This window comes from Aquarana catesbeiana, linkage group LG01, assembly GCF_042186555.1.
Source record: "Aquarana catesbeiana isolate 2022-GZ linkage group LG01, ASM4218655v1, whole genome shotgun sequence".
Classification (NCBI taxonomy): Eukaryota; Metazoa; Chordata; class Amphibia; order Anura; family Ranidae; genus Aquarana; species Aquarana catesbeiana.
The window spans coordinates 67,351,659-67,376,211 of record NC_133324.1 but is presented as its reverse complement, the minus strand read 5'-3'; the positions used below and the strand labels follow the sequence as shown (position 1 = coordinate 67,376,211).

Sequence of the window (24,553 nt, the reverse complement as noted above, 5' to 3'; positions counted from 1 at the left end):
ATATAATATATATATATTATATAGATATATATGTAGATACAGTATATATACACAGTATCTCACAAAAGTGAGTACACTCCTCACATTTTTGTAAATATTTTATTATATCTTTTCATGTGACAACACTGAAGAAATGACACTTTACTACAATGTAAAGTAGTGAGTGTACAGCTTGTATAACAGTGTAAATTTGCTGTCCCCTCAAAAAAACTCAACACACAGCCATTAATTTCTAAACCGCTGGTAACAAAAGTGAGTACACCCCTTAGTGAATATGTCCAAATTGGGCCCAAAGTGTCAATATTTTGTGTGGCCACCATCATTTTCCAGCACTGCCTTATCCCTCTTGGGCATGGAGTTCACCAATCCCCATTCTAAAAGTTTTGGTTGACATTGGACTTTAAAAACACCCTATTGCAAGAATTCTTTTCAAAAACTTTTCTCATATAATTTTATGTGTATTTAACATCTTTTATTTACCAGTAGGAGCCTTCACTGTGTAGACACCAAAAGCCCAGAGAATGATGCTGGGTCCTGCCATCTTGGATGTGATGTCAGCGGCACCAGCAGACTCATGTGACTCAAGTGACACTCTATAGCAGGGGTCCTCAAACTACGGCCCTCCAGCTGTTGCGGAACTACACATCCCATGAGGCATTGTAAAACTCTGACATTCACAGACATGGCTAGGCATGATGGGAGTTGTAGTTCTTGAACAACTGGAGGGCCATAGTTTGAAGACCCTTGCTCTATAGTATCTCCCTTCATTCCTGTGCCCAGCTGCTACATATAAGGTTATGTAGGGAAGGGAGGGGTGGAGGAACTGGGTCAGCACAAAGAGTGTGGGGGCGGTAAATTTTTCTATCAAGTTCAGAGGCACAGTGCAAGTCAGTAATAATAATTCTTGGAAAGTGAAACACTACAAGTAAGCATTTAAAATACTTGATTATCTGTGTTTCTACCTGCATTTAAATTAGAAGTTCAGTCAAATTCTAACTAAGGCTAAACCTACTCCCAGCTCCATTCTAAGTCTCATCTAACTTTGCAAGGAAAAGATTTGTACTGTATACTTACCTATTCTGAAGCCACTCCGGTCCGGTCCCATGATCAGAGGTTACATGTAGAAGAGAGGCAACCAACAAATGATGCTCCATAGTAAGCCTATGGGTGAAGTCATCTCCCAGCCATTTGCAGCTGTTGTCTGCAATCTCTCCTCTACACAGAAACTGCCATTGGATAGATCATGATTCTGTACAGGGTTAGATAGAATAGGCTTAAGCCTAGCACACATGGGCCGAATGTCCGGCGGTATTGGCCGGTTCAAAAGAAACCGTCTGACATTCGGTCCGTGTGTACTGCAGTCGGTCTGACAAAGGCCGGGCATTCAGCCGGCTTCTATCAAAGGGGCATGACCAAATAACGTCTGCCGATCGGTTCCCGATTTGTGTTCTCAGCCAATGGCTGAAAGCACTGACCGTAGTGTTCTGGCGAGAGGGCCGTCCCCTTTCAGAACACAATAGAACAACAGGGGAGATTGCTGTACTAACTTTGGATAGTTAGTACAGTGGATCCTCCTGAGCTGTCAGTTTTTTTCCATTCAGCCTGCTGAGTTGAACAAAAATAAAGAAACTAGACTTTAGAATGGGGGGTGGGAGTACTTTTAGCCTTTAGCTGGATTCACACTGGAGCTCACAGCAGGAGACTGGTACATCTCCATTCACCGTTTCAGGTCCGATTTCAGCCCGAATTTTGGGCTGAATTCGGACCTGAAACGGACCAAAAGATGCACAGGGCTCCTGTGCAATTCACATCGAGCCACTGTGGAGATGTGTGAAACCTGCATCCAGTTCGCATAGGTGTGAACTCAGCCTTCTAATTTAAGTTGGTGATAGGGTCTCTTTAAGTTAAAATATTTTTTTAAAATATATTTAAAAATGTAGCTTGTGATTTTCTTGGCTTCAATAATTAAACCCATGTTTTAAAAGCTAATTATCAGTTTTATTAAACATTCAGAAAAAAAGCACTGGAAGCACCATGGTGGCCTATTTATTTGCACTGTGGCCATGCAGTACTTGGTCTCCAATTTAATTGTCCCTGTTTCCGTCTACAAGGAATTGCAAGCTCTCCCTGTGTTTTTGTGACTGTACACTGTTTTCCTCTAGCAGTCATAAAATAACAAGTAGGTTATTCAGCTTCCACCATAACTAACACTTGTCTGTGACTGTGGTAGGGGCATAAGATTGCAAGCTTTTTTAAAAACTGGTGCATCAATGTCCTCTGTGAAGCCAGGTGAACATATCAGTGCTGCAAATATAAACAGTTTTTCATCAGGCAGGTGAAAGAAAATCAAATCCTTGGAGTGGAACAAGCTAAATGAAGAAGTTTATTGAGAAGGTTCACCAATGTACGTCAAGCTCATAAGATTGACGTATGGTCCCATTATAAACCAATACACCCAACAAAACATCTTACATGGGAGCTCAACGACTGATAGATGAGGTCTGACATACTTTCTTTCCTTTATGCCTCTTGAAAACTCATCATACTGATAATGACCAGGCAGCAGCCGCAGGTAATCTATTGCTTGTCTGGCAAATGCCAACATAGAATCATCTAATCAAATTATCATTATTCTCATAGAACAGAAAGGTAGAGTGTCATTGTCATTGGCTTCCTGTGACCACCTTTAAAGGGAAACGGCAGCTAATATCATGTGGATTTCCATTAATATAAAAACGCTGTAAAGGAGATGTAGGCTGTCACAGTGTATCTACAACTTTTTTTTTTTTTCTTTTTACCTTTGGATAGATTTGGGAAGAATTAGAACCCATCTCAGGTTTATAATGCTGTCTATGTCAGTGCTGGTAATATTTGGCCCTTTCTATTTGTTTTGGTGATCATTGTTACTAGGACAGAATGTAGTAGCTCATCTCAAATCTTTATAGAATTTGGGGAGAAATCTTTCAACTGTTCCACCAGTTGACCAGTAGGTGTATTGATAGAGCGCAAAACCTAAAACAGGATGGATAAGACTTAAGATTACAATTTTTAAGACAGCTCTCTGTCAACCAGGGCATCCTTAGGGGTTCCAGATGCAGTCTAAAGCCTCATGCACATGGGCATGCATAAAATACGTCTAGCATAAAAGCATTTCCTGTGGCTGCGGAACATCAATGATGGGGGACAATTCCTTCCACTGACACCAACAACGGAGAATAAATCCTTCCATTGTCCCCAACAATGGGGCACAAATCCTTCTAATTTCTCTACAACCCACTGGCCACAGTTAGGATCCCCTAAAGTCTGAGGGACAGTAAACTGGCAAAGAGCGTGACATTAATGTAATGATTTATAGGGTGTGCACCCCAAAGCTCAAACACATGGTACTAATCCCTGTGTTCATTCAGGCCTGGGGACACCTGGCACACCTATGATGATGTTGTTGCTGCTCTTGGCACCATTACATACTGAATGCAGAGCACTGAGTTGAGATGCTACACTCACAGGATACCCTCAGTCTTCCAAGTTGAATGATACTAGGTGTCATTCAACCTGGAAGACTAAAGACATCTTATGGCCAAACCATGGGTTACTGCGGCGCACATTGCTAAAGTGAAGGTGAGAGTTGCATGCTAAGCTCTTTTTTTTTTTAACACCTACTAGGGTACATTAAAAAAATTAGCCTAGAATTGGGTTTTTGTCTTACATTGAAAAAAAAACATTAATTTGCAGGATAGCAGCTTTCATCATCCATAAATAGCTGGAATAAAGCATTATGGATGCATGAAACATCCTATTTAAAACTCACAGTGCAGTTCCTCCTGACTGCCCACCTGTTCTGCCTTATCAGGTTTGGTTTATTATACCCATATTGCAGAGAAAACTAAGCTGCGAATGCAGAAGTATAAGAAGATAAAAGTGCCATTGTTTTTTTTATCACCTCGATGATGGAGGACCTCCTTTTTTTTTCTCTTGCTTTATATTGTTTCCCTGATATTGTTTAGGATCTTATAAACCAAGAAACTCTGAAAAGTTTTCTGACTTTTGCCATGGAGATCTAAAGCCCTGTAAATAACACTACGCGGGAAAGGTTGGAAAAGCCGTTCATCACAGCCGCCTGGCAAGTTTAAGTGTCGATACTCCAAATCCTGTAGACTAGTAACATAAAATAAGGGAATCCTTCACAAAGTCATTCTTCTAGCTCTTTTTTATTTTTTTTTTTTAGTTTTGGGCAGTGTGGGGAAGAGTTAGTACCTCTGTCTGGTTTTTACTATCCGTTTCATGGAAACCTATTGATCTCTTTCTTGATCTGTTCTTTGTAATGCCACTTCGCTGAGAAAACTGGCTGCTACAAGTATCACTTCAACTAGCTGACAGTGGTACTTGCTTGTTTAGTCAGAGTAATGTAAACCAAAGTGGCAGAAGATTTTCCTACAATCAGATGTGGATGAATATAAAAAAACCCTTTTGGCTTTAAATAATCAGCCCAACCAAAACTGATATGACGTAAAACCTAACTGAATGACATTTAGTTTGCTAAAACACTGTGTATCCTAAACAATTTAAACTTTTTTTGTTCAAACATTTTATTAGACAATGTATGTTACAATAAAAGTAGGCAGTGGTCCAAGAATGGACTAAAAACAAGTGGGAAGTATAACAGTAGCCAAAATCAGTTAACATTTGAGTGACCATGCGTATATAAAGGTGGAATGCAGGTACCTGACACGAGGAGACATATCTAGAGGTCTAGTAGGCCCACTCGTACGAGGCAATTGCCAAAAACAATTTCAACTTTTCAACATCAAATATCCTTTTTTTTTTTTTTTTTTTTTAATTCTCAGTACTACTGATCTCCAGCTGCCTCTTTGCAGCTATATATATATTTGCTATATGAACTATGGCAATGGCTGCAAAACATTTCTCAGGGTGGGTTTCCTGATGGTGACAACATTGGACCATGGATGTATAATGTGAGTTTAAAGAGGGGCTCCAGTCTTCCCCCAAATACTATACAAAATACAAATACTGTAGATGCTGACATTTAATATAAGGATACTTACCTGTCCAGGTATCCAGCGATGTCCTCACCCGAGCCGATTCTTTATAGGCTTCAGGTGCAGGCGCCGGCATCTTCACTAAGGGAAACTGGTAGTGAAGCCTTCTGACTTCACGGCCGGTTGCCTACTATTTGTAAGGATGGCATTCTCACCACTACTGTAAGAGGGGGTCTCTTCCCACTAGCTATCAATGTAAGGTGCATTATTTCCACTTACCACCTACAAATTGGTTTTAGCAGAGGTTACCCAAGACCTGAAAATTCATAAATTGTTTTAAAGGTTCCTCTGGGGTAAACAGCTTGAGAAACTGCAACTAGCGCCCCAAACTGGTCCAAAAGCACAACAAAGTCCTTGACCTCTCCTTTCCCTACGGCATTCAGGCAATACACCCCCCCCTCCTTACTTTGCCCATCCCCTATGCAGTGACAATGGAGAAGCAATAGGAATCTCAAGAGGTCATTCTCTTGCGCTCCTTTCTTTAAGCATGTTTGCAGTGACTACACTATGCAAAGCCATGTTTAATTCAGACTGCTTACCCTCCTTTTCCAGTGTAAGTAGATGGAAGTTAATATATAGACATAATCAGTTGTATTTAAAAAATACACATTTGTCTAATAAATAACAACAGACCTAGGTGCTGTTTCATAATCTGCTTAGAATTCAGTTTTATGCTTCCTTTAGCCTATTATGGCTGATTACACAGAACAATAGGCTGCATGGTAACATTTTATAAATGTCAAATATCTCATTATCTATGCGGAGATGAGAATATTTACATACATATTGCCCCATATTATTAGCCCCCCTTACAAACAGAGTGACTTTTTGGTTTAGCTTTCCAGATTGTTAATTCAAAGCGGAGAAAGCATATTATTTTCCTGATTTTCTCCATTAAAACATCCCTTTAATAGTACATCATGAAAGCTTGATATTAAAGAAGCTGACTGTTAAGATTCCTTCAAGGAGCTTTCATGGTAACGATTAGGAAGCAAGAAGTCTGCTAGAGAACCCCCCTGAGACTGCGAGCTGTCAGTCACCTCTCTGCCGCATTCAGTCACACATTGTAATAAGACTTTGTGATTGAAAACTCAGAATTCCAAGAACGTCAGCCGCTACACTTACTGCAATGAATTTCATCACTGGAAAGGTGGCCTACATAACTTATCCATTCCATTGGAGGGCCTCCAGTATGTCCCCATTTAATAAAAAGGAATGATTACCTATTTCAATGCACATGGAAATCAAACAGATTCAAGGAGACCTTTCTACGACAAGGATGGGTCAAAAAAGGTCAAATGGTCATCTCATTCCAGAAAATATATTAGTATTGTATCTATATTACAATGGTCAAGTGTGGAATTGTCACAGCAGGTAAAGGTATCTATCTGTCTACCCATTCAGTCTTCCATCCATCCATCATATATATTGTAACAACACCCCATTTTTGCTTCCTCCATGTACCCCACCACACCACACCACTAAGGTTGCATAGAGGCCTCTGTTCCTCATTTTGCAGCCTCACAAGAGCCCCGGTAACAACTAATTTCCAGCTCCAGGCAAGTTGTTAATTAATCCGCCACCTCCGCTCTGATGAAGGGGGATACTTTTCACCATGTTGCCTCTAGTTGTACCCTGTGAACGGCAAACTTCAATAAACACGTTGTATAAAAGCCTGAAGTGTGACGTCCCTGCATATCGAGCGCACCTCCTACCTCATCTACATGCCCCATGTCTCGGTAACCAACACCTGCACACAGCTTCTTGCCTCCCCTCACCACCTGTCTGCAAGGCATCAGATCTCCTGCATGTGGGCCAAGAACTTCTTTCCTACTGACGCCCAACAGTAGGTACAGCACACCCCAGTTCCCGCACTTAATTGTGTCCACCAAGAAAGTCCACCCTTCCTTTACTTCATAATATTTTCACTCTGTGATCCTTGTTTGTCATCCCTGCCTGCACCCCAGATTGCTACTGCTGGACTTAACCCTTTTGTGATTCTTGCCGATTGTCCATAGCCATACCCTGGATAGCTACCATTGATCGTAACCCTTTTGCTGTAGCTCTGTAATCCATGCTGAGTGCCCCTCCCTGTGCCATACTGCTGTCCTTCACACAGACTCCCCCCCCCCCCCAGCTCTGGTGGACTACCCTGTGAACTTAACTTGTATTAGTCATAAACTCTCTGCTTGCTGAACCCCGTAAAAAGAAAACCCAGGGCTGTTACACACACACATTATATATATAAAATATGTTTCTAGTATGTAAGTTGTCTTCTGGGGGGGAATATAACATTTGCTGATACTGTTTGTTTCTTTGTTGTCAAATTGAAAGTTATTTGAATTTGTTAATCATTATACATATTATTGCATGGATTTCTCTGGTGAATATAATAAGAATTATCTGGTATATATAATCAGTACTGGATGCAACATATTCTGAGAATATTCGATCCTAAGAGAAAATACCCTAAGAACATTTGATTATAAGAGAAAATACAGTAAGACCATTCTGTGAGAAGACAAAACGTACTGAGAACTTTCGACCAAAAGTCAAAATACCATAAGGAACATTACATCCTATGAGAAAATACCCTAAGAACATCTTATCTGAAGAGAAACTACCCTGACCACATTTGATCCTAGGAGAAAACACCCTAAGAACACTTAATCCTATAAGAAAATACCCCAAGAACATTTAATTCTAATGCCGCATACACACGGTCGGACTTTTCGTCTACAAAAGTCCAACGGACGCCGACGGACTAAAGCTGGCTGGTAATCCGATCGTGTGTGGGCTTCTCCGGACTTTCAGCAGACTTTTTCAGCCTCAAATCCGACGGACTTTAGATTTGAAACATGCTTCAAATCTTTACGTCGTAACTACGACGGACCCCGAAATCCGCTCGTCTGTGTGCTAGTCCGACGGACAAAAACCCATGCTAGGGCAGCTATTGGCTACTGGCTATGAACTTCCTTATTTTAGTCCGGTGTACGTCATCACGTACGAATCCGTCGGACTTTTGTGTGGTCGTGTGTAGGCAAGTCCGTTTGTTAGAAAGTCTGCTGCAAGTCCGCCGAAAGTCCGCCGGAAGTCTGTCGGACAGGCTGTCGGACTTTTGTAGACGAAAAGTCCGACCGTGTGTACGCGGCATAAGAGAAAATATATTAAGACCATTCAGTGAAAAGACAAAACGCACTGAGAACTTTGGACCAAAAGTCAAAATACCATAAGAACATTAAATCCTATGAGAAAATACCCTAGAAACATCTGATCTGAAGAGAAACTAGACTAACCCCATTTGATACTAGGCTAAAACACCCTAAGAACATCCAATCAAAATAAAAAAATAAGAGAATACACTCTAGGAATATTCGATTAGAAGATAAACTACCCTAAGAACATTCAACAACATTTATTTTCCACTTGAGGATGAGCCAATATTTACATTAAAATAGAAATTCAAATCTGTACCATTCTCCCAGCAGCAATGCTCAAATAGAACCAAAGAACATTCGATTTTGCCGTATTCACACAACAGCAACAGCTTGATATATTGTGCAAAAATCAGTTTGTGAATTAATTCACATACAAGAAAAGTACATGCAGTCTAGCTGGATACATACTGCAGATAAGCAATTTTTATTTTATAAATAGATCCTTTTATGTCTGTCCTTCTAATTACCTTTCTTGATTATTGTTTTAACTTTTTGCTTCTTTCCTTATGTTTTGTATTTTTCCTTTATTTTATTTTTAAGTACCGGTTCACATTAGGACACAAAGAAAATGGTTAGCAGCGTTGTCTTGTTCAAAGACTTACCTAAATTCTCTATGGAATAATACCGCTGCTTGCTGTCTACCCGCACCGTCTCAGCATAGGGGCTCCCAACGCCGTAGCCAATGATGTACCCCCGCACCACAATGTTGGGGTTCAGCGGCGGTGTCCAGCTCATAATGATACTGGTGGTGAGCGGTCTGACATGAAGAGAACTGGGCTGGTCTGGCACTTGAGATTCTACAAATCAAACAAAAAGAGCATTAATATTCTGTTGACTTCCTCCTTCTAGCCCAAAGCCTGACTATTATGTTTTGATCATTTTCTGAATGTTGGATGTTGTGTTATAAATAGATAATCCCGACTCAGGGACCCGAAGCTTCTAACTAGTTGGAAGCCAGAAAAATAGATTTCTTATGAGTGTTATAGCACATGAAATGAATGTTATGATTAATGCAAAACAATGTAGTATTTATTGGTAGCCAAGTGTGATATCCACATGGACCAACAAAAACAAATTCTCACAAACCTCATTACACATCATGTTTAATTTACTGATATTCCCAGAGTTCACAAAACCCGCTTCTTTAAAATACACAAGTAAACAGTAGTTTGTTTTTGTTTTTTACTATCTAGGCATTTTGAAGATGTTAAAGTAGATAACTCCATAAAATAAAGAAATCCAAAATTTTACTTATGATGTTTAATTTGTTTAATTTTAGGCCATGCATGCAGTTTGATGCTTGCTTTTTTCTTTTCCTACACCTTTTTAAGAGTAAAAATGCAGTACAGAAGGTATAGTATATATATTTTTTTAAACCACAAAAGTTTTTATTGAATGAGACAATACTAAGTACAAAGAATAGCAGAACAATGAGCAAGTACAAAAGCTGTTTCCATTCCATTATACCAATAAACACAGTTAAAGACAACTCACTTTCCATGCAAATTTGGTACATTGTTAAACCGCATCTCTATCCTGTTAAAGTTATCTGCCATTGAACCTCCCCTATCCAATTTTCCAAATCAATGTAATGGGTTTGGACCCATAGAAGGCCAGACAGCTCACCCATATCTCACCTATGTTCCCTGGAAGCTTCCAAACTATACTCAGCCCCTGGGATATTACCCGCATCAGAACAAGCTCCCTTGGGGATAGCCCAGGGACATTGAGCCATAGAGACCAGAGTTTCTCAGGTATAGTATATTGACACGGAATGGGAAATGAGAGAAAACATTTTGTATTGCTTATATATAGCTTTCCTTTGCTTTATTATAATTGCTTTTCAGTTTAATGCTAAAGATAGACTTTATTTTGTTGTATTTTTTATTGTTTTACAGCTTGTTGGTGACCAATGATTGTCTGATGGTTGATGACTAAATAGACGATTAAATATTTCAAATAAAGTTTCATTCAGCAAAGCAGTATATGCACATCTATATTTTTTGTATGCAAAGGGAGCTATAAAAGTCCTACATGTAAATTTATTCATTAATTAACTATAATTAACATTTGTCCATCCTAATCGGTGCGATGCCGCATTTGCGGCGCCACACCAATTCTCAAAAGTAGTTTCTACACTACTTTTGACGATTTTGGGGTGTGATTTCTATTGCCATCTTCTCTGAAATCAGCTGAACTTGCATAATTTCATTCCCACAGTCAGTGTAAACCTAGGCTAAATCAGTTGAGACTTTTTGTGGGGATCTAATTTTGAGACTTTAAAATAAATCAGTGCTTAATATAAATTGCAAAGTATTCATATTAACAGACGGAAGGGAAATCAGTTTGCCTTAATGAAGCCTTGGATGGGATCCAATAGACTCTTTGGTACCTCAGTATTACCATATCTTGACTCCCCCCTCCACCCATTAAGCAAACTGGAAAAAGAGTCATGTGGACTATAACCGATTTTTCCATCTACTCCTGGAAGCTGTATTATCTTCTACACGAGCTCTAGCTTCATACCCCTCTGACCTCTGAAAACCAATATCCATTCCCTGTTTGAAAGGTGAATTATGGGTTGAGATCCTACTCCCCCACCCCATCCCAATGAAGCCTTGGATGGGATCTGATAGACTCTCAGGTACCTTAATATTACCATATCTTGTCTCCCCCTTCACCCATTAACAAAACTGGAATAGGGGTCATGTGGACCATTACTGATTTTTCCCTCTACTCCTGGAAGCTGTATTGTCTTCTAGAAGAGCTCCAGCTTCATACTTCTCTGACCTCTGAAAACCAATGTCCGGAATGGGAGAATTATGCATTGAGATCCTACTCCTCCCCCCATAACAATCCTAATGAAGCCTTGGGCGGGATCAGATAGACTCTCAGGTATATCAGTATTACCATATTTTGAATCCTCCTCCACCCATTAAGCAAACTGGAAAAAGTGTTATGTTAACCATTATCGATTTTGCCCTCTACTCCTGGAAGCTGTATTCTCCTCTACAAGAGCTTTAGCTTCATATCTCTCTGACCTCTGAAAACCAATGTCCATTCCCTGTTTTAAAGGAAAATTATGAGTTGAGATCCTACTCCCGTGATCTGATTATCACATATTGACTCTCCCTCCACCCATTAACCATATCGAAAATAGAGTCTTGTGGACCATTACCCATTTTTCCCTATACTCCTGAAAGCTGAATTCTCCTCTACAAGAGCTCCAGCTTCACACCTCTCTGACCTCTGAAAACCATTGTCCATTCCCTGTTTGAAAGGAGAATCATGGTTTGAGTCCCTACTCCCCCCCCCATTCCTATTCGTTATTAACTATTTCCTCAGATAAAGGAGACATACACTTCCTAAATAAGTGATGTAATTAGCTTGAAGTGGGAACATAAATACATATATGTAATTGCATCATTTGCCCAATAAGAAACTATAGGAACTCATAGGGAAGATGTAGCAATAAATGACAATGGAGAAAGAGGGTCTCCATAATTCTCTAAGTCACGGTCTCGGGAGTGCTGAAAATGTATTGTCCTAACCCACTTCCTGAAATCTGAACATAATTCTATTATAACATTTTTGTAATTTTTTTAAATATACAAGGGGGTGATGGAAAGTTCTTGGCCCGACTCGCTTCCAAAAATCTGAGCATAATTATTTAATTGTAGCTGGAAAAATTGGTAAACCCAGTTGCTTTTCCCACTCTCTGACCTCTAGATGTAAAACTGCAGGTTCAAGCAGCAAGGGAGTAAACTAGGGGGAATTTATATATATATAAAAAAAAAATTCCATGGGTTCAGTAAATGTTCAAACACCTGAAGCAAAACATATCGGTGGGTCATCAACATTTCCAATATCCGTTACCTCTATAGATGGACAATTTAACAGAAAACAAATCTATTACTATTCTAGCAAAATCTCATGAATTAACACGAAACTGTATATTAAATGTATTTGAAATATATCCTTATTAGACTATGGTAGATATTAAACCTGTCTTATATAATATACACTTCCCATTGCTTCCACCAATACCATTCAAGTAAATGGAACACCTTTTTGACCTGGTGGCAATATTTTCGAATGTATCTTGTTTACGTTGGATAGAGAACCCTACTAGACAACAACAAACACATGCAAAGGGTTTGGTTTCAGTACAGAATTTCTTCTTACCGGAGGCGTGAGTGTCTTATGTTGGCATACAGTCAGACATCAAGGATTCTGCTGTGCTGCAAGCAGCTTCAAGAGCATCGCATAGAAGCTTGCCCCTTTGAGAGCGGAAGGGGCAAGCCAATATTTGGTATCATCAAAGACACTTACAACACAGTAGTAACATATAATTTAAAAATAAAATAAACCAAAAAATGAATAGCTGAGCCATCATAAGACAGACTGTGGTGACTGTGAAGTATTCCCAAAAGCAGTCTTTACAATTAGAAGAGCTACTTCTCAAAATGTACACAGTAGCTGGCTATTTAGAAGAGTAGAAGTCACATTAACATACAGTAATTCTACTGGCTGAATCATTTCCGATATAATAGCCAAAAGCAGAATAAATAAATAAATAAATAAATAAATAAATAAATACATAAAGGGCACAAATAAAATCAATAGAAAACAACATGAAATGTTATAAAAACAAATAGTATAATATAATGCAACATAACGTAATGTAACATTTTATGGAATAAAAAGAAAAATGATCACAAATTAAATACCTGTGTGACAAGCTCTGGAAAAAGGTGTCATTTTTTTAACTTGCAGGCTTCACACTTGCGTTGGAAACCTGTTTAATTACTGTACTGCTCCAGACCTAGTATGCACCCTGGAGGAAGTCAATTTACACCATAGGCTTTGTAGACAGGTTGTTTGCTTTACGGTAGGTTCCACTTGAAAAGCACACGGATAATGGGGTTGGTTTACAAAAACTGGAGAGTGCAAAATCTGGTGCAGCTGTGCATAGAAACCAATCAGCTTCCAGGATTTTTTTTGTCAAAGCCTAACTGGACAAGCTCAAGTTGCTGATTGGCTACCGAACATAGCTGCACCTGATTTTGCACTCTCAAGGTTTAGTAAATCAACCCCAATATGTTGCTATAAACAGTTTTAGCTTTTGTTACCTGTGCAGAGCAGAGTCAATCAGTATTGTGTGAAGTGGCGGCTGGTGCTCCCCCCCCCCCCGGTGGGTCGAACGGGAAGGCGGAGATCCGTGCCTTACCTTTCGATGACAAGGTGGTGCTGGATCCAGGGTTGGGCTCCTGGAAGCGTTTTTTGCTGCCGCTCGCTCCAGCTTGCCTAGGGAAGAGCCGGGGCCATTGCTTTTCCTCCCAGCCGAACGGAAAGTGGGTCCGGAGACCAGATTGGCCGGTAGTACTAAGACTGGCCGAGACCAGATTGGCCGGGAGGAGAAGCAGGAAGACATTAGCGAATATTAATTCGCTAATGTCACACAACTGGGTTGGCTCAGGGCACAGTGCTCTGTGCCCTGAGCCCACCCCTTTTTTTAAGCCAATTAGAGCCTTGGGCTCTAATCACTTGCTTCTAAAAAAAACCCCATTGAAATCCGGTGCCCTGCACGAAGATAGATGCCAGGTGCATGAATTAGGGGGGTGGCGCCCCTTCGCACCTAATGGAGCGGCCACCATTGATTGTGTTTTTTTTGACTCATATGACTTGAGTTATCAAAGGAAAATAGGCTGCTCGCCTAGGCAAGGCATTTGTCCCTTAGCTAAGTGAATGTGGCCACAATTCACTTTGCAAAGAATACCAAATCATGTGCAAGGAGAAAAAAAAACAGTTTTCTTGCTTGCATATGATTGGATGATGGAATCTGCAAAGATTCATGTCATTCACTAAGCCAAAGGAAATTTGCCTTAAAAAGTAAAGATTCTCTTGCAAAATGAACAGCCTATTTGCCTTTAGTAAATCAACCTCATAGGCCTATTTAATAAGGTAGGGTAGCATAAAGTGTAATAAGCCATGTATAAATAATGCATCCACGATTTGGTAGCAGTGGCATAGGCAAAGGTGTAGAGCAGCAATTCCCTTTAGGAAAGCTATGTTTCTTGTTTCCCGAAACATGTTTGTAGATATACCAGGATTATTTCCTTTTTTGGTTTCAGGTACACGGTACCCCTTGTATTATAATGCACATACAATGCATGTATAGGTTTACAGGTCTTGCTCCCCCCTCTCTCCCCCAAATTGTGACTTCCCCTTAATTGTGACTGCACTAGTACAACGCAGTAAGCACTGCAGCACAACTGACTAGGTCCTTGTGCTGCTTTCTTTCCCCTAGTTTAAGCTCTGTTGTACAGGGGATTGCAAGAGGCTGATATTAGGTCAAATTCAGTAACCTGCACTGTTTATAATAATGACTAAAGAGAGGCATTTATCTAAAGCTGAACTCTAGGGATATAAAATGAAATACCCTTGCAGTAGGGTCCCCCCTGCACTGCAAGAGTTAAATGCTCCCCTGCTGAGTATTCCCTTTGGCACGACAGATAGCGATCTCAGTTGTGACATCATCACGTGCAATGAAGGACCATCTATCCTGCATTGCATACGCAGATGCCAAGGACCTGCCTATAAGCCAGAGCTTTAAAGAGAACACGTGAGCGTCAGCTGCTGGGGAAGCAAGGGATGAGGTAACACCCAGTGCAAGGGTAGTTCTTTATATTCCAAAAAGGAAGAGGGTTAAATACACTATATTGTCAAAAGTATTGGGACGCCTGCCTTTACACGCACATGAACTTTATTGACATCCCAGTCTTAGTCCGTAGGGTTCAATATTGAGTTGGCCCACCCTTTGCGGCTATAACAGCTTCAACTCTTCTGGGAAGGCTGTCGACAAGGTTTAGGAGTGTGTGTATGGGAATGTTTGAGCATTCTTCGAGAAGAGCATTTGTGAGGTCAGTCACTGATGTTGGACGAGAAGGCCTGGCTCGCAGTCTCCGCTCTAATTCATCCCAAAGGTTTTCTATTGCGTTGAGGTCAGGACTCAAACGCACTCATCCATGTCTTTATGGACCTTGCTTTGTGCACTGGTGTGCAGTCATGTTGGCACAGGAAGGGGCCATCCCCAAACTGTTACCACAAAGTTGGGAGCATGAAATTGTCCAAAACGTCTTGGTATGCTGACAAATTAAGAGTTCCCTTCACTGGATCTAAGGGGCCAAGCCCAACCCCTGGAAAAAAACAGCCCCACAGCATAATCCCCCCTCCACCAAATGATTTGCACCAGTGCACAAAGCAAGGTCCATAAAGACATGGATGAGCGAGTTTGGGGTGGAGGAACTTGACTGGCCTGCCCAGAGTCCTGACCTCCAAGAAGAGTTTAATCTGCTATAGCTTCAAAAGGTGGGCCAACTCAATATTGAACTCTACGGGCTAAGACTGGGATGCCATTAAATTCATGTGCATGTAAATGCAGGCGTCGCAATACTTTTGACAAAATAGTATATATCAATCTCTAGAAAGATAAAAAGAAGAGAACCGGATTGTCTGTAGTACCGACAAAGGTAGCATTGAGAATTCTTCTTTAAGTCATTTTGAAAAACCGGCCCATTGTGCTCGCATGTGATATTCTGCTCTATCTTTCTGACTATTAAAAGGGAAATTAAATTGTAATAGAGAGAGAAATAAAACCGATCGCAGTAATGAACCCTCGGAGCAGAGATCTCTATTAACCAACCCAACTGGGGAGGAAGAAGGCTTCACTTTACTGATGACTGAACAGTTTCTTTGGCCAAAATGTATGCAGCCCTGGGGGAAATTTAAATGACATGTATTATTCAGATTGAAGCAGATAAAGAGAGTTTGGTGATGGAAAGTTATCCAAGGGAATAGAAAAGTTCCATTTAAACCCTCTAACATTCCATTAAAGGCACCAAACTCTTCATTTAGTCGGGGGGGTGTCAGGATGACATTTTAGTTTAATGTTGTCACAAAAAACTGAAGAGACCCAGCAAGGTATGACTATCTGTATTCGTGTCAGTTAATATCTTTTATTAAAGTGCACCATATCATACTTCTACCCAGGGCCGTCTTTAGCGCAGGGCAAACGGGGCACTTGCCCTGGGCCCAATCTTTGTTGGGGGGCCCGCGCTAGCCGTGAATTGGGGCCCCGATCACAGCTTTGCAGAGCGCACAGAGGACACGTGAGGATGTATTCCTCTCTAGCCAGCTGAGAGGGGGAGGGGCCGGGAGCTCCACTGACGCTCTGACCCCGCCCACGTGCAGCCTGTGTACTCGGAAAAGAGCTTCTGTAGTGAGAGCCAGTGATCGGACTGGGAGTGTCAGTGGAGCTTCCGGCCCCGCCCCCTCTATACTGGCTGGTGAATACAGAGGTCCGGGGGCGGGGCCGGGAGCTCCAATGACACTCCCACTCCGATCACTGGCTCTCACTACAGGCGCTCTATTCCCAGTACACAGGCTGCATGTGGGTCAGTGGAGCTCCCGGCCCCGCCCCTCTCAGCTGGCTAGCGCGGAATACATCCTCCCATGTCCTCTGTGCGCTCTGCAAAGCTGTCATCGGGGCGACCATTCACGGGTGATGTGGGCCCACCCAACAAAGCATCAGTGGAGCTCCCAGCTGCTTTAGTGAGAGCAGAGAGTGGAAGCCCCGCCCACACACCTGAATGTATGTAGTGAGTTTGGCTGGCCAGGTATGTCCTTACACCCATTAAAGGCCTGACTGTTTAAACCCTGAGCTGTGTTATTTAATTGTAAAGCTGTGCATTGCTAAAAGTTCTCTGACCATCACCTGTATAATGTCTGTAGTCTCTGATTGTCTCCTGCAGTATGTCTGCAGTCTCTGATTGTCTCCTGCAATATGTCCGCAGTCTCTGGTAATCTCCTGCAGTATGTCCGCAGTCTGAGTGTCTCCTGCAGTATGTCCGCAGTCTCTGATTGTCTCCTGCAGTATGTCCGCAGTCTCTGATTGTCTCCTGCAGTATGTACACAGTCTCTGAGTGTCTCCTGCACTATTTCCACCGTCTCTGATTGTCTCCTGCAGTATGTACACAGTCTCTGATTGTCTCCTGCAGTATGTACACAGTCTCTGATTGTCTCCTGCAGTATGTACACAGCCTCTGATTGTCTCCTGCAGTATGTACACAGCCTCTGAGTGTCTCCTGCAGTATGTACACAGTCTCTGAGTGTCTCCTGCAGTATTTCCGCCGTCTCTGATTGTCTCCTGCAGTATGTACACAGTCTCTGATTGTCTCCTGCAGTATGTACACAGCCTCTGAGTGTCTCCTGCAGTATGTCCGCAGTCTCTGATTGTCTCCTGCCGTATGTCCACAGTCTCTGGTAATCTCCTGCAGTATGTCCACAGTCTCTGATTGTCTCCTGCAGTATGTCCGCAGTCTCTGATTGTCTCCTGCAGTATGTCCGCAGTCTCTGATTGTCTCCTGCAGTATGTCCGCAGTCTCTGATTGTCTCCTGCAGTATGTCCGCAGTCTCTGATTGTCTCCTGCAGTATGTCCGCAGTCTCTGATTGTCTCCTGCAGTATGTCCGCAGTCTCTGATTGTCTCCTGCAGTATGTCCGCAGTCTCTGATTGTCTCCTGCAGTATGTCGCAGTCTCTGAACCTCTCCTGTAGTATGTGTATTAATGTGCCCCTTTACTTGCTCAATTATTTGGGATTGCTCCCCTGCTCAGTGAGAGGTAATAATGTGCATTAACCTCTAGCAACCAATCAGCAAACAGTAGTGATCTGCTTTAATCTCTAGCAACCAATCAGTAAGTGCTAATGATGTGCTGTAACCCCTAGCAACCAATTAGTGAGCGCTAATAATGTACATTAACCTCTAGCAACCAATCGGCAAGCAGAAATTATGTGTTGTAACCTCTAGAAACCAGCCATTGAGCAGTAATGATAGGCTGTAACCTCTGGCAAACAATTGCAATCGCTGCGTGATCTGCTGCAGTAAACTGATTTTGAGTCTACCTGCTATTTTTTGTATGTCTTAGAATGGAGGGGGGGCCCCAAGAAAATGTTTGCCCAGGGCCCAATCAAAATTAAAGACGGCCCTGCTTCTACCTGTAAATGAGGAGGCTGGAGAAATAGTCCCTGCTTTTATTTTTTTTATTTTGACGGTATTGGGGTCTTTTATAAATAGCCTTTTAATCCATAAATCTACTAACGATCTACTTCTAGCCAGAACTAGATGTAGACTTCATGCTTTTTCTTGGCTCAACTAAATGGTAATGCCTTGTATTATGTAATTAATTAGTAAAATCTATAGATAGAATGTGCTATATGCAGAGGTTCCCTATATTTACAAAAGGGAAGAGGGCACCTGACCATCACATCTACCTATATGGACATCCCTTAAAAAGGTCCGGTATTTCCAGTGAAGGGTACTTATAATGCTATAGAACACGACGACATTCAAAGCCACTCCCCCGCACCTCCTCCAGGCTTTGGTTGATAGCATCTACAGTGTCTCCCTGTATACCGAACAACTCCCCTGACCCTCCTGCAAGCTTTGATTGACAGCAGCAACTGTGCATCCCTGCATTCCAAGCCACACCCTGCCTCTCCTCCAAACCTTGTTGGACAGTGGCTATAGTGCCTCCCTGCATTGCAAGCCACACCTATGCCTTTTCTTTATGCAAGTTCCTAGATGGATCTAGTGCAAGCAGGCAGCTCCCAATTTCTGCTTTCCAGCTCGTCTGCCCTCCTCCAGGTTTTGATTGATGACAGCTATTCTACTTTCCTGCATTCACAGCTACTCCCCTGCACCTCCTTCAGACTTTGATTGACATTGAATACCATGCCTCCCTGCATTCCAAGCTACTCCCCTGTCCTTCCTCCAGGCCTGTATTGATGGCATCTACCCCGCTTCCCTGCATTCTATTCTACTCCCCTGTACCTCCTTAAGGCTATGATTGACAATGGCTACTGTGCCTCCCTGTATTCCAAGCCACTCCCTTGCACCTATTCCATGCTTTGATTGACAATGGCTACTGTGCCTCCCTGCATTTCAAGATACCCCCCTGCCCTTCCTCCAAGCCTTTCTTGATGACAGCTACCTTGCTTCTCTGGATTCCATGCCACTCCCCTGCACCTCCTTCAGGCTTTGATTGATGTCGGCTACCGTGCCTCCCTGCATACTAAGCCACTCCCCTGCCCCTCATCCAGGCTTTGATTAACTTTGGCTATTGTGCCTCTGCATTCCAAGCCACTCATCAGCGCCTCATCCAGACTTTGATTGACAGTGGCTACTATACCTTCCTGAGCCGTCTGTGATGTGATCAATGTGCATTCCCCAACCAAAAATTTGGGGGAGTGCTGCTAAAAGGGGCTGAGCGATGAGCTTTTGGAAACATTGAAAATTAAATGTTTACATACAACTTTACTTCTATGGGTGGACCTAAAGGGAAAACTGAAACTAGCACTAAAGCCGCGTACACACGAGCGGAATGTCCAACAGAAAAAGTCCTAAGGAAACTTTTAATCGTCTATTCCGATTGTGTGTAGGCCTCATCGGACTTCTTTTTTCGAAAATTCTGACGGACCTAGAAATGGAACATGTTCTAAATCAGTGGTCTCAAAGTACCGCCCCGCGGCCCATTTTCGGGCCCGCGGACCGGTTAAAAATGGCCCTCAGGCAGGGCCGATCCAGGACGTCTTTTTGCACTGCACCGCAAAGGGGGAGGCGCCGAAGAGCTTTACGTCTCCATCTGCTCTGTCCTCTCCACTGCACGCTGCTGCAGCCCAGAGAGAGAACAGAGCGGAGGAAGGATCCGCCCATCGCCCCGCCCACCTAGGCACTGACCTCAGGGCGGGAGATTGTGTTCTCTGGGTCCCCTGTTACTAGGCATGTGTGGAAGCCAAGAGGAGAGGACTCGGAAGGCGGATGATCCTGACTGCCAGGAGAGGTGAGTGAGCGATCACACTGAGGCAAAGTCCTTAGTGGGGTGACTGGGGTAGAAATGTGTGCAGTGTGGGGGGTATTTTATGGAGTGTGGGGGGATTTGTGCAGTGTGGGGGTTAATGCTGGGGGTTAATAATGCGTTTGCTGACACCATAGTTGGGGGTTAATAATGTGTCCGCTGACATCAGTGTTGGGGGTTAATAATGCATTTGCTGACACCAGTGCTGGGGGTTAATAATGCATTTGCTGACATCAGTGTTGGGGGTTAATAATGCATTTGCTGACATCAGTGTTGGGGGTTAATAATGCATTTGCTGACATCAGTGTTGGGGGTTAATAATGCATTTGCTGACATCAGTGCTGGAGATTAATAATGCGTTTGCTGACATCATTGCTGGGTTAATAATGTGTTTGCTGACATCAGTGCTGGAGATTAATAATGCGTTTGCTGACATCAGTGCTGGGAATTAATAATGCGTTTGCTGACATCAGTGCTGGGGATTAATAATGCGTTTGCTGACATCAGTGCTGGAGATCAATAATGCGTTTGCTGACATCAGTGCTGGGGATTAATAATGCGTTTGCTGACATCAGTGTTGGGGGTTAATAATGTGTTTGCTGACATCAGTGTTGGGGGTTAATAATGCGTTTGCTGACATCAATGCTGGGAGTTAATAATGCGTTTGCTGACACCAGTGTTGGGGGTTAATAATGCATTTGCTGACATCAGTGCTGGGTTAATAATGCGTTTGCTGATACCAGTGTTGGGGGTTAATAATGCTTTAGCTGACATCAGTGCTAGGATAATAATGCGTTTGCTGACATCAGTGTTGGGGGTTAATAATGCATTTGCTGACATCAGTGTTGGGGGTTAATAATGCATTTGCTGACATCAGTGCTGGAGATTAATAATGGGTTTGCTGACATCAGTGCTGGGGATTAATAATGCGTTTGCTGACATCATTGCTGGGTTAATAATGTGTTTGCTGACATCAGTGCTGGAGATTAATAATGCGTTTGCTGACATCAGTGTTGGGGGTTAATAATGCGTTTGCTGACATCAGTGCTGGGAATTAATAATGCGTTTGCTGACATCAGTGCTGGGGATTAATAATGCGTTTGCTGACATCAGTGCTGGAGATCAATAATGCGTTTGCTGACATCAGTGCTGGGGATTAATAATGCGTTTGCTGACATCAGTGTTGGGGGTTAATAATGTGTTTGCTGACATCAGTGTTGGGGGTTAATAATGCGTTTGCTGACATCAATGCTGGGAGTTAATAATGCGTTTGCTGACACCAGTGTTGGGGGTTAATAATGCGTTTGCTGACACCAGTGCTGGGGGTTAATAATGCATTTGCTGACATCAGTGCTGGGTTAATAATGCGTTTGCTGATACCAGTGTTGGGGGTTAATAATGCTTTAGCTGACATCAGTGCTGGGATAATAATGCGTTTGCTGACATCAGTGTTGGGGGTTAATAATGCATTTGCTGACATCAGTGTTGGGGGTTAATAATGCATTTGCTGACATCAGTGCTGGAGATTAATAATGGGTTTGCTGACATCAGTGCTGGGGATTAATAATGCGTTTGCTGACATCATTGCTGGGTTAATAATGTGTTTGCTGACATCAGTGCTGGAGATTAATAATGTGTTTGCTGACATCAGTGCTGGAGATTAATAATGCGTTTGCTGACATCAGTGTTGGGGGTTAATAATGCGTTTGCTGACATCAGTGCTGGGAATTAATAATGCGTTTGCTGACATCAGTGCTGGAGATCAATAATGCGTTTGCTGACATCAGTGCTGGAGATCAATAATGCGTTTGCTGACATCAGTGCTGGGGATTAATAATGCGTTTGCTGACATCAGTGCTGGAGATCAATAATGCGTTTGCTGACATCAGTGTTGGGGATTAATAATGCGTTTGCTGACATCAGTGTTGGGGGTTAATAATGTGTTTGCTGACATCAGTGTTGGGGGTTAATAATGCGTTTGCTGACATCAATGCTGGGAGTTAATAATGCGTTTGCTGACACCAGTGCTGGGGGTTAATAATGCATTTGCTGACATCAGTGCTGGGTTAATAATGCGTTTGCTGATACCAGTGTTGGGGGTTAATAATGCTTTAGCTGACATCAGTGCTGGGATAATAATGCGTTTGCTGACATCAGTGTTGGGGGTTTATAATGTGTTTGCTGACATCATTGCTGGGTTAATAATTCGTCTGCTAACATCACTGCTGGGGTTAACAATGCGTTTGCTGACACCAGTGCTGGGTTAATAATGTGTTTGCTGACATCATTGCTGGGTATAGTATATTATTGCTGGTATAGTTTATTGTTTTTTGAAGTTTTGAAAGTTTGCATGCGGCCCTCATGGGATATGAAAACTTGTCATGTGGCCCTCTGGCAATTTGAGTTTGAGACCCCCGTTCTAAATATTTCCAACAGAACCAATTCCTATCGGGAAAACCGAGCGTCTGTATGCTGTTCCGACAGAGCAAAAACGACGCATGCTCTGAAGCAAGTACAAGAAGGAAGCTATTGGCTACTGGCTATTGAACTTCCTTTTTCTAGTTCCGTCGTAAGTGTTGTACGTCACCGCGTTCTGTACGGTCGGACTTTGGTCAGACTTTGGGTTGACCGTGTGTAGGCAAGACCGCTTGAATGGAATTCCGTCTGAGTTCCATCGGAGAAACCTTATTCCGACGGCAAAACCGGTCCGGTTGTGTGTACGCGGCATAAGAGATTAATACTGCTTTAATAGGCCAGATTATCTAACTCCCTGTGGCCTTCTAATGCCCCCACCATGCCTCGTCAAATAAATATATCCTAAATGGCACCCGAGGATCCCCTATTAGACAAGTTGGTGGTTGCTGAGTGCACCCAGGCAGGATTTTTTCTTAAAAAAGGACGACATGTTCACTTTAAGCACAGCTGGAGCTATTTGTTCCCGTAAAAGTATTCATCTTGGGAACCCTGTGCGTCATCATTTAGCCAAATGAAAAGAAACCCTTTAAGGGCAATAATGCTTGGAGTGCATTGGTGGCACAGGAATCTCCAGGCAGAAAATAAATATTTGATAACATCCCAGATGTCAACAAACACATGGGAGCCTTGCAGGGAGTCGACACTCTTGAGCATTTTGGGGCCTTCAAGTCATTTTAACAAAACACACTAATTAAAAGGGCTATCCGCAGGGATTCTGACTAGCTCCAAGATGTGGTGTTTGTCTCGTCAAAGCCGAGTTCTATCACACGTACAGTGAGGGAGAGGGGAAAAACATGCGATCGGAAAGCTGTAATGTAACCGCCGTTAACAATCTGTCTGGCAGCGCTATGTATATTTGGCTGACACGTCGAAGAGTCTCAACATCTAATAGGTGTGTGTGACTCCCTTCGGATTCGTGGCATCAGTAAAATTGAAACTTCCATGCAAAAGTACTTGAAGCATGGCTTAATATTGCGAACGGTAGGGAGCGAAAGTCTCAAGCTTGTTTATTGTGTTTTTCATGTTTAAGCCTGTTCCCGATTCCTCCCGGAAAATAGGAGGCAAATAATGTATTTTTGGTATTCTTCACCTGTTATTGCATTGCAGACATAGATATCAATTCTGTCACAATCTATCTATCAATTATGTCAGTAAATTGATAGACTGCACTGCTTACCCAGGATATTTGCAGCGGCGAGAATGTATTATTTTTACTGTAGTGTACTTTTTAATTTGTTGCTGTGCTTTCTCAAATCAATCCTAGATTTGTAGCCAGCTGCTTCATGATGTTTTGCAAAAATGTATTGTAAATTCCATAGCTTGGGGAAAAATTGAAATTGTTATGGTCGTGCAAGTCCCCAAAGCACTTAGTCTAATCCACAAGAGGTCAAGCCTATGGTAAGGGCAAGCCTCATCCTTTAGTATAGCAGGTTTCACGTTGTTATCCAAGTGTATAATAAAAATAAAAAGAGACAGGACCACCAAACCTGTTCTAATTACTGGATATCACCAGTGGCAGAGATGATTCTGGTCTCTGGTTGGAAAGTGTTATAATAATGACTGGTACTGGGTACAGCCATGTCACCTGAAGATGACTTACTGGTGCAAAGGGCTACCTCAAAGGCTTACCTCAATTTATTAATTACTATAAATGCCCCACGATGGGAGCTCTGGGCATGGCCACACCACGCCTGAGGCCATTCAAGTAGTCTACCTCAGAGGGCACTCATGAAGTGGGAGCGGCACTGAGGCCAGAGTGTTCATACTGGACACTGCATCCTCAGTGCAGCTCAGTAACGCTGAGCCTGATAAAACCAAACTATTACTGAGCTCCCTGCCCGGGCCACTGTGTCCCTTACTGGCACACACACCGGCAGTGCTACCTCC

General features: G+C 42.5%; 1 protein-coding gene across 2 annotated transcripts in view; it reads right to left on the bottom strand.

Moving 5' to 3' along the window:
• Positions 1-24,553, bottom strand: part of DCC (DCC netrin 1 receptor) — a 980,705-nt gene that overhangs the window by 148,345 nt on the left and 807,807 nt on the right. For both annotated transcript variants that reach the window (XM_073619854.1, XM_073619846.1), the window contains exon 15: positions 8,878-9,072. In XM_073619854.1, coding sequence (XP_073475955.1) covers positions 8,878-9,072 — 195 coding nt within the window. The remainder of the gene's footprint in view (positions 1-8,877; positions 9,073-24,553) is intronic.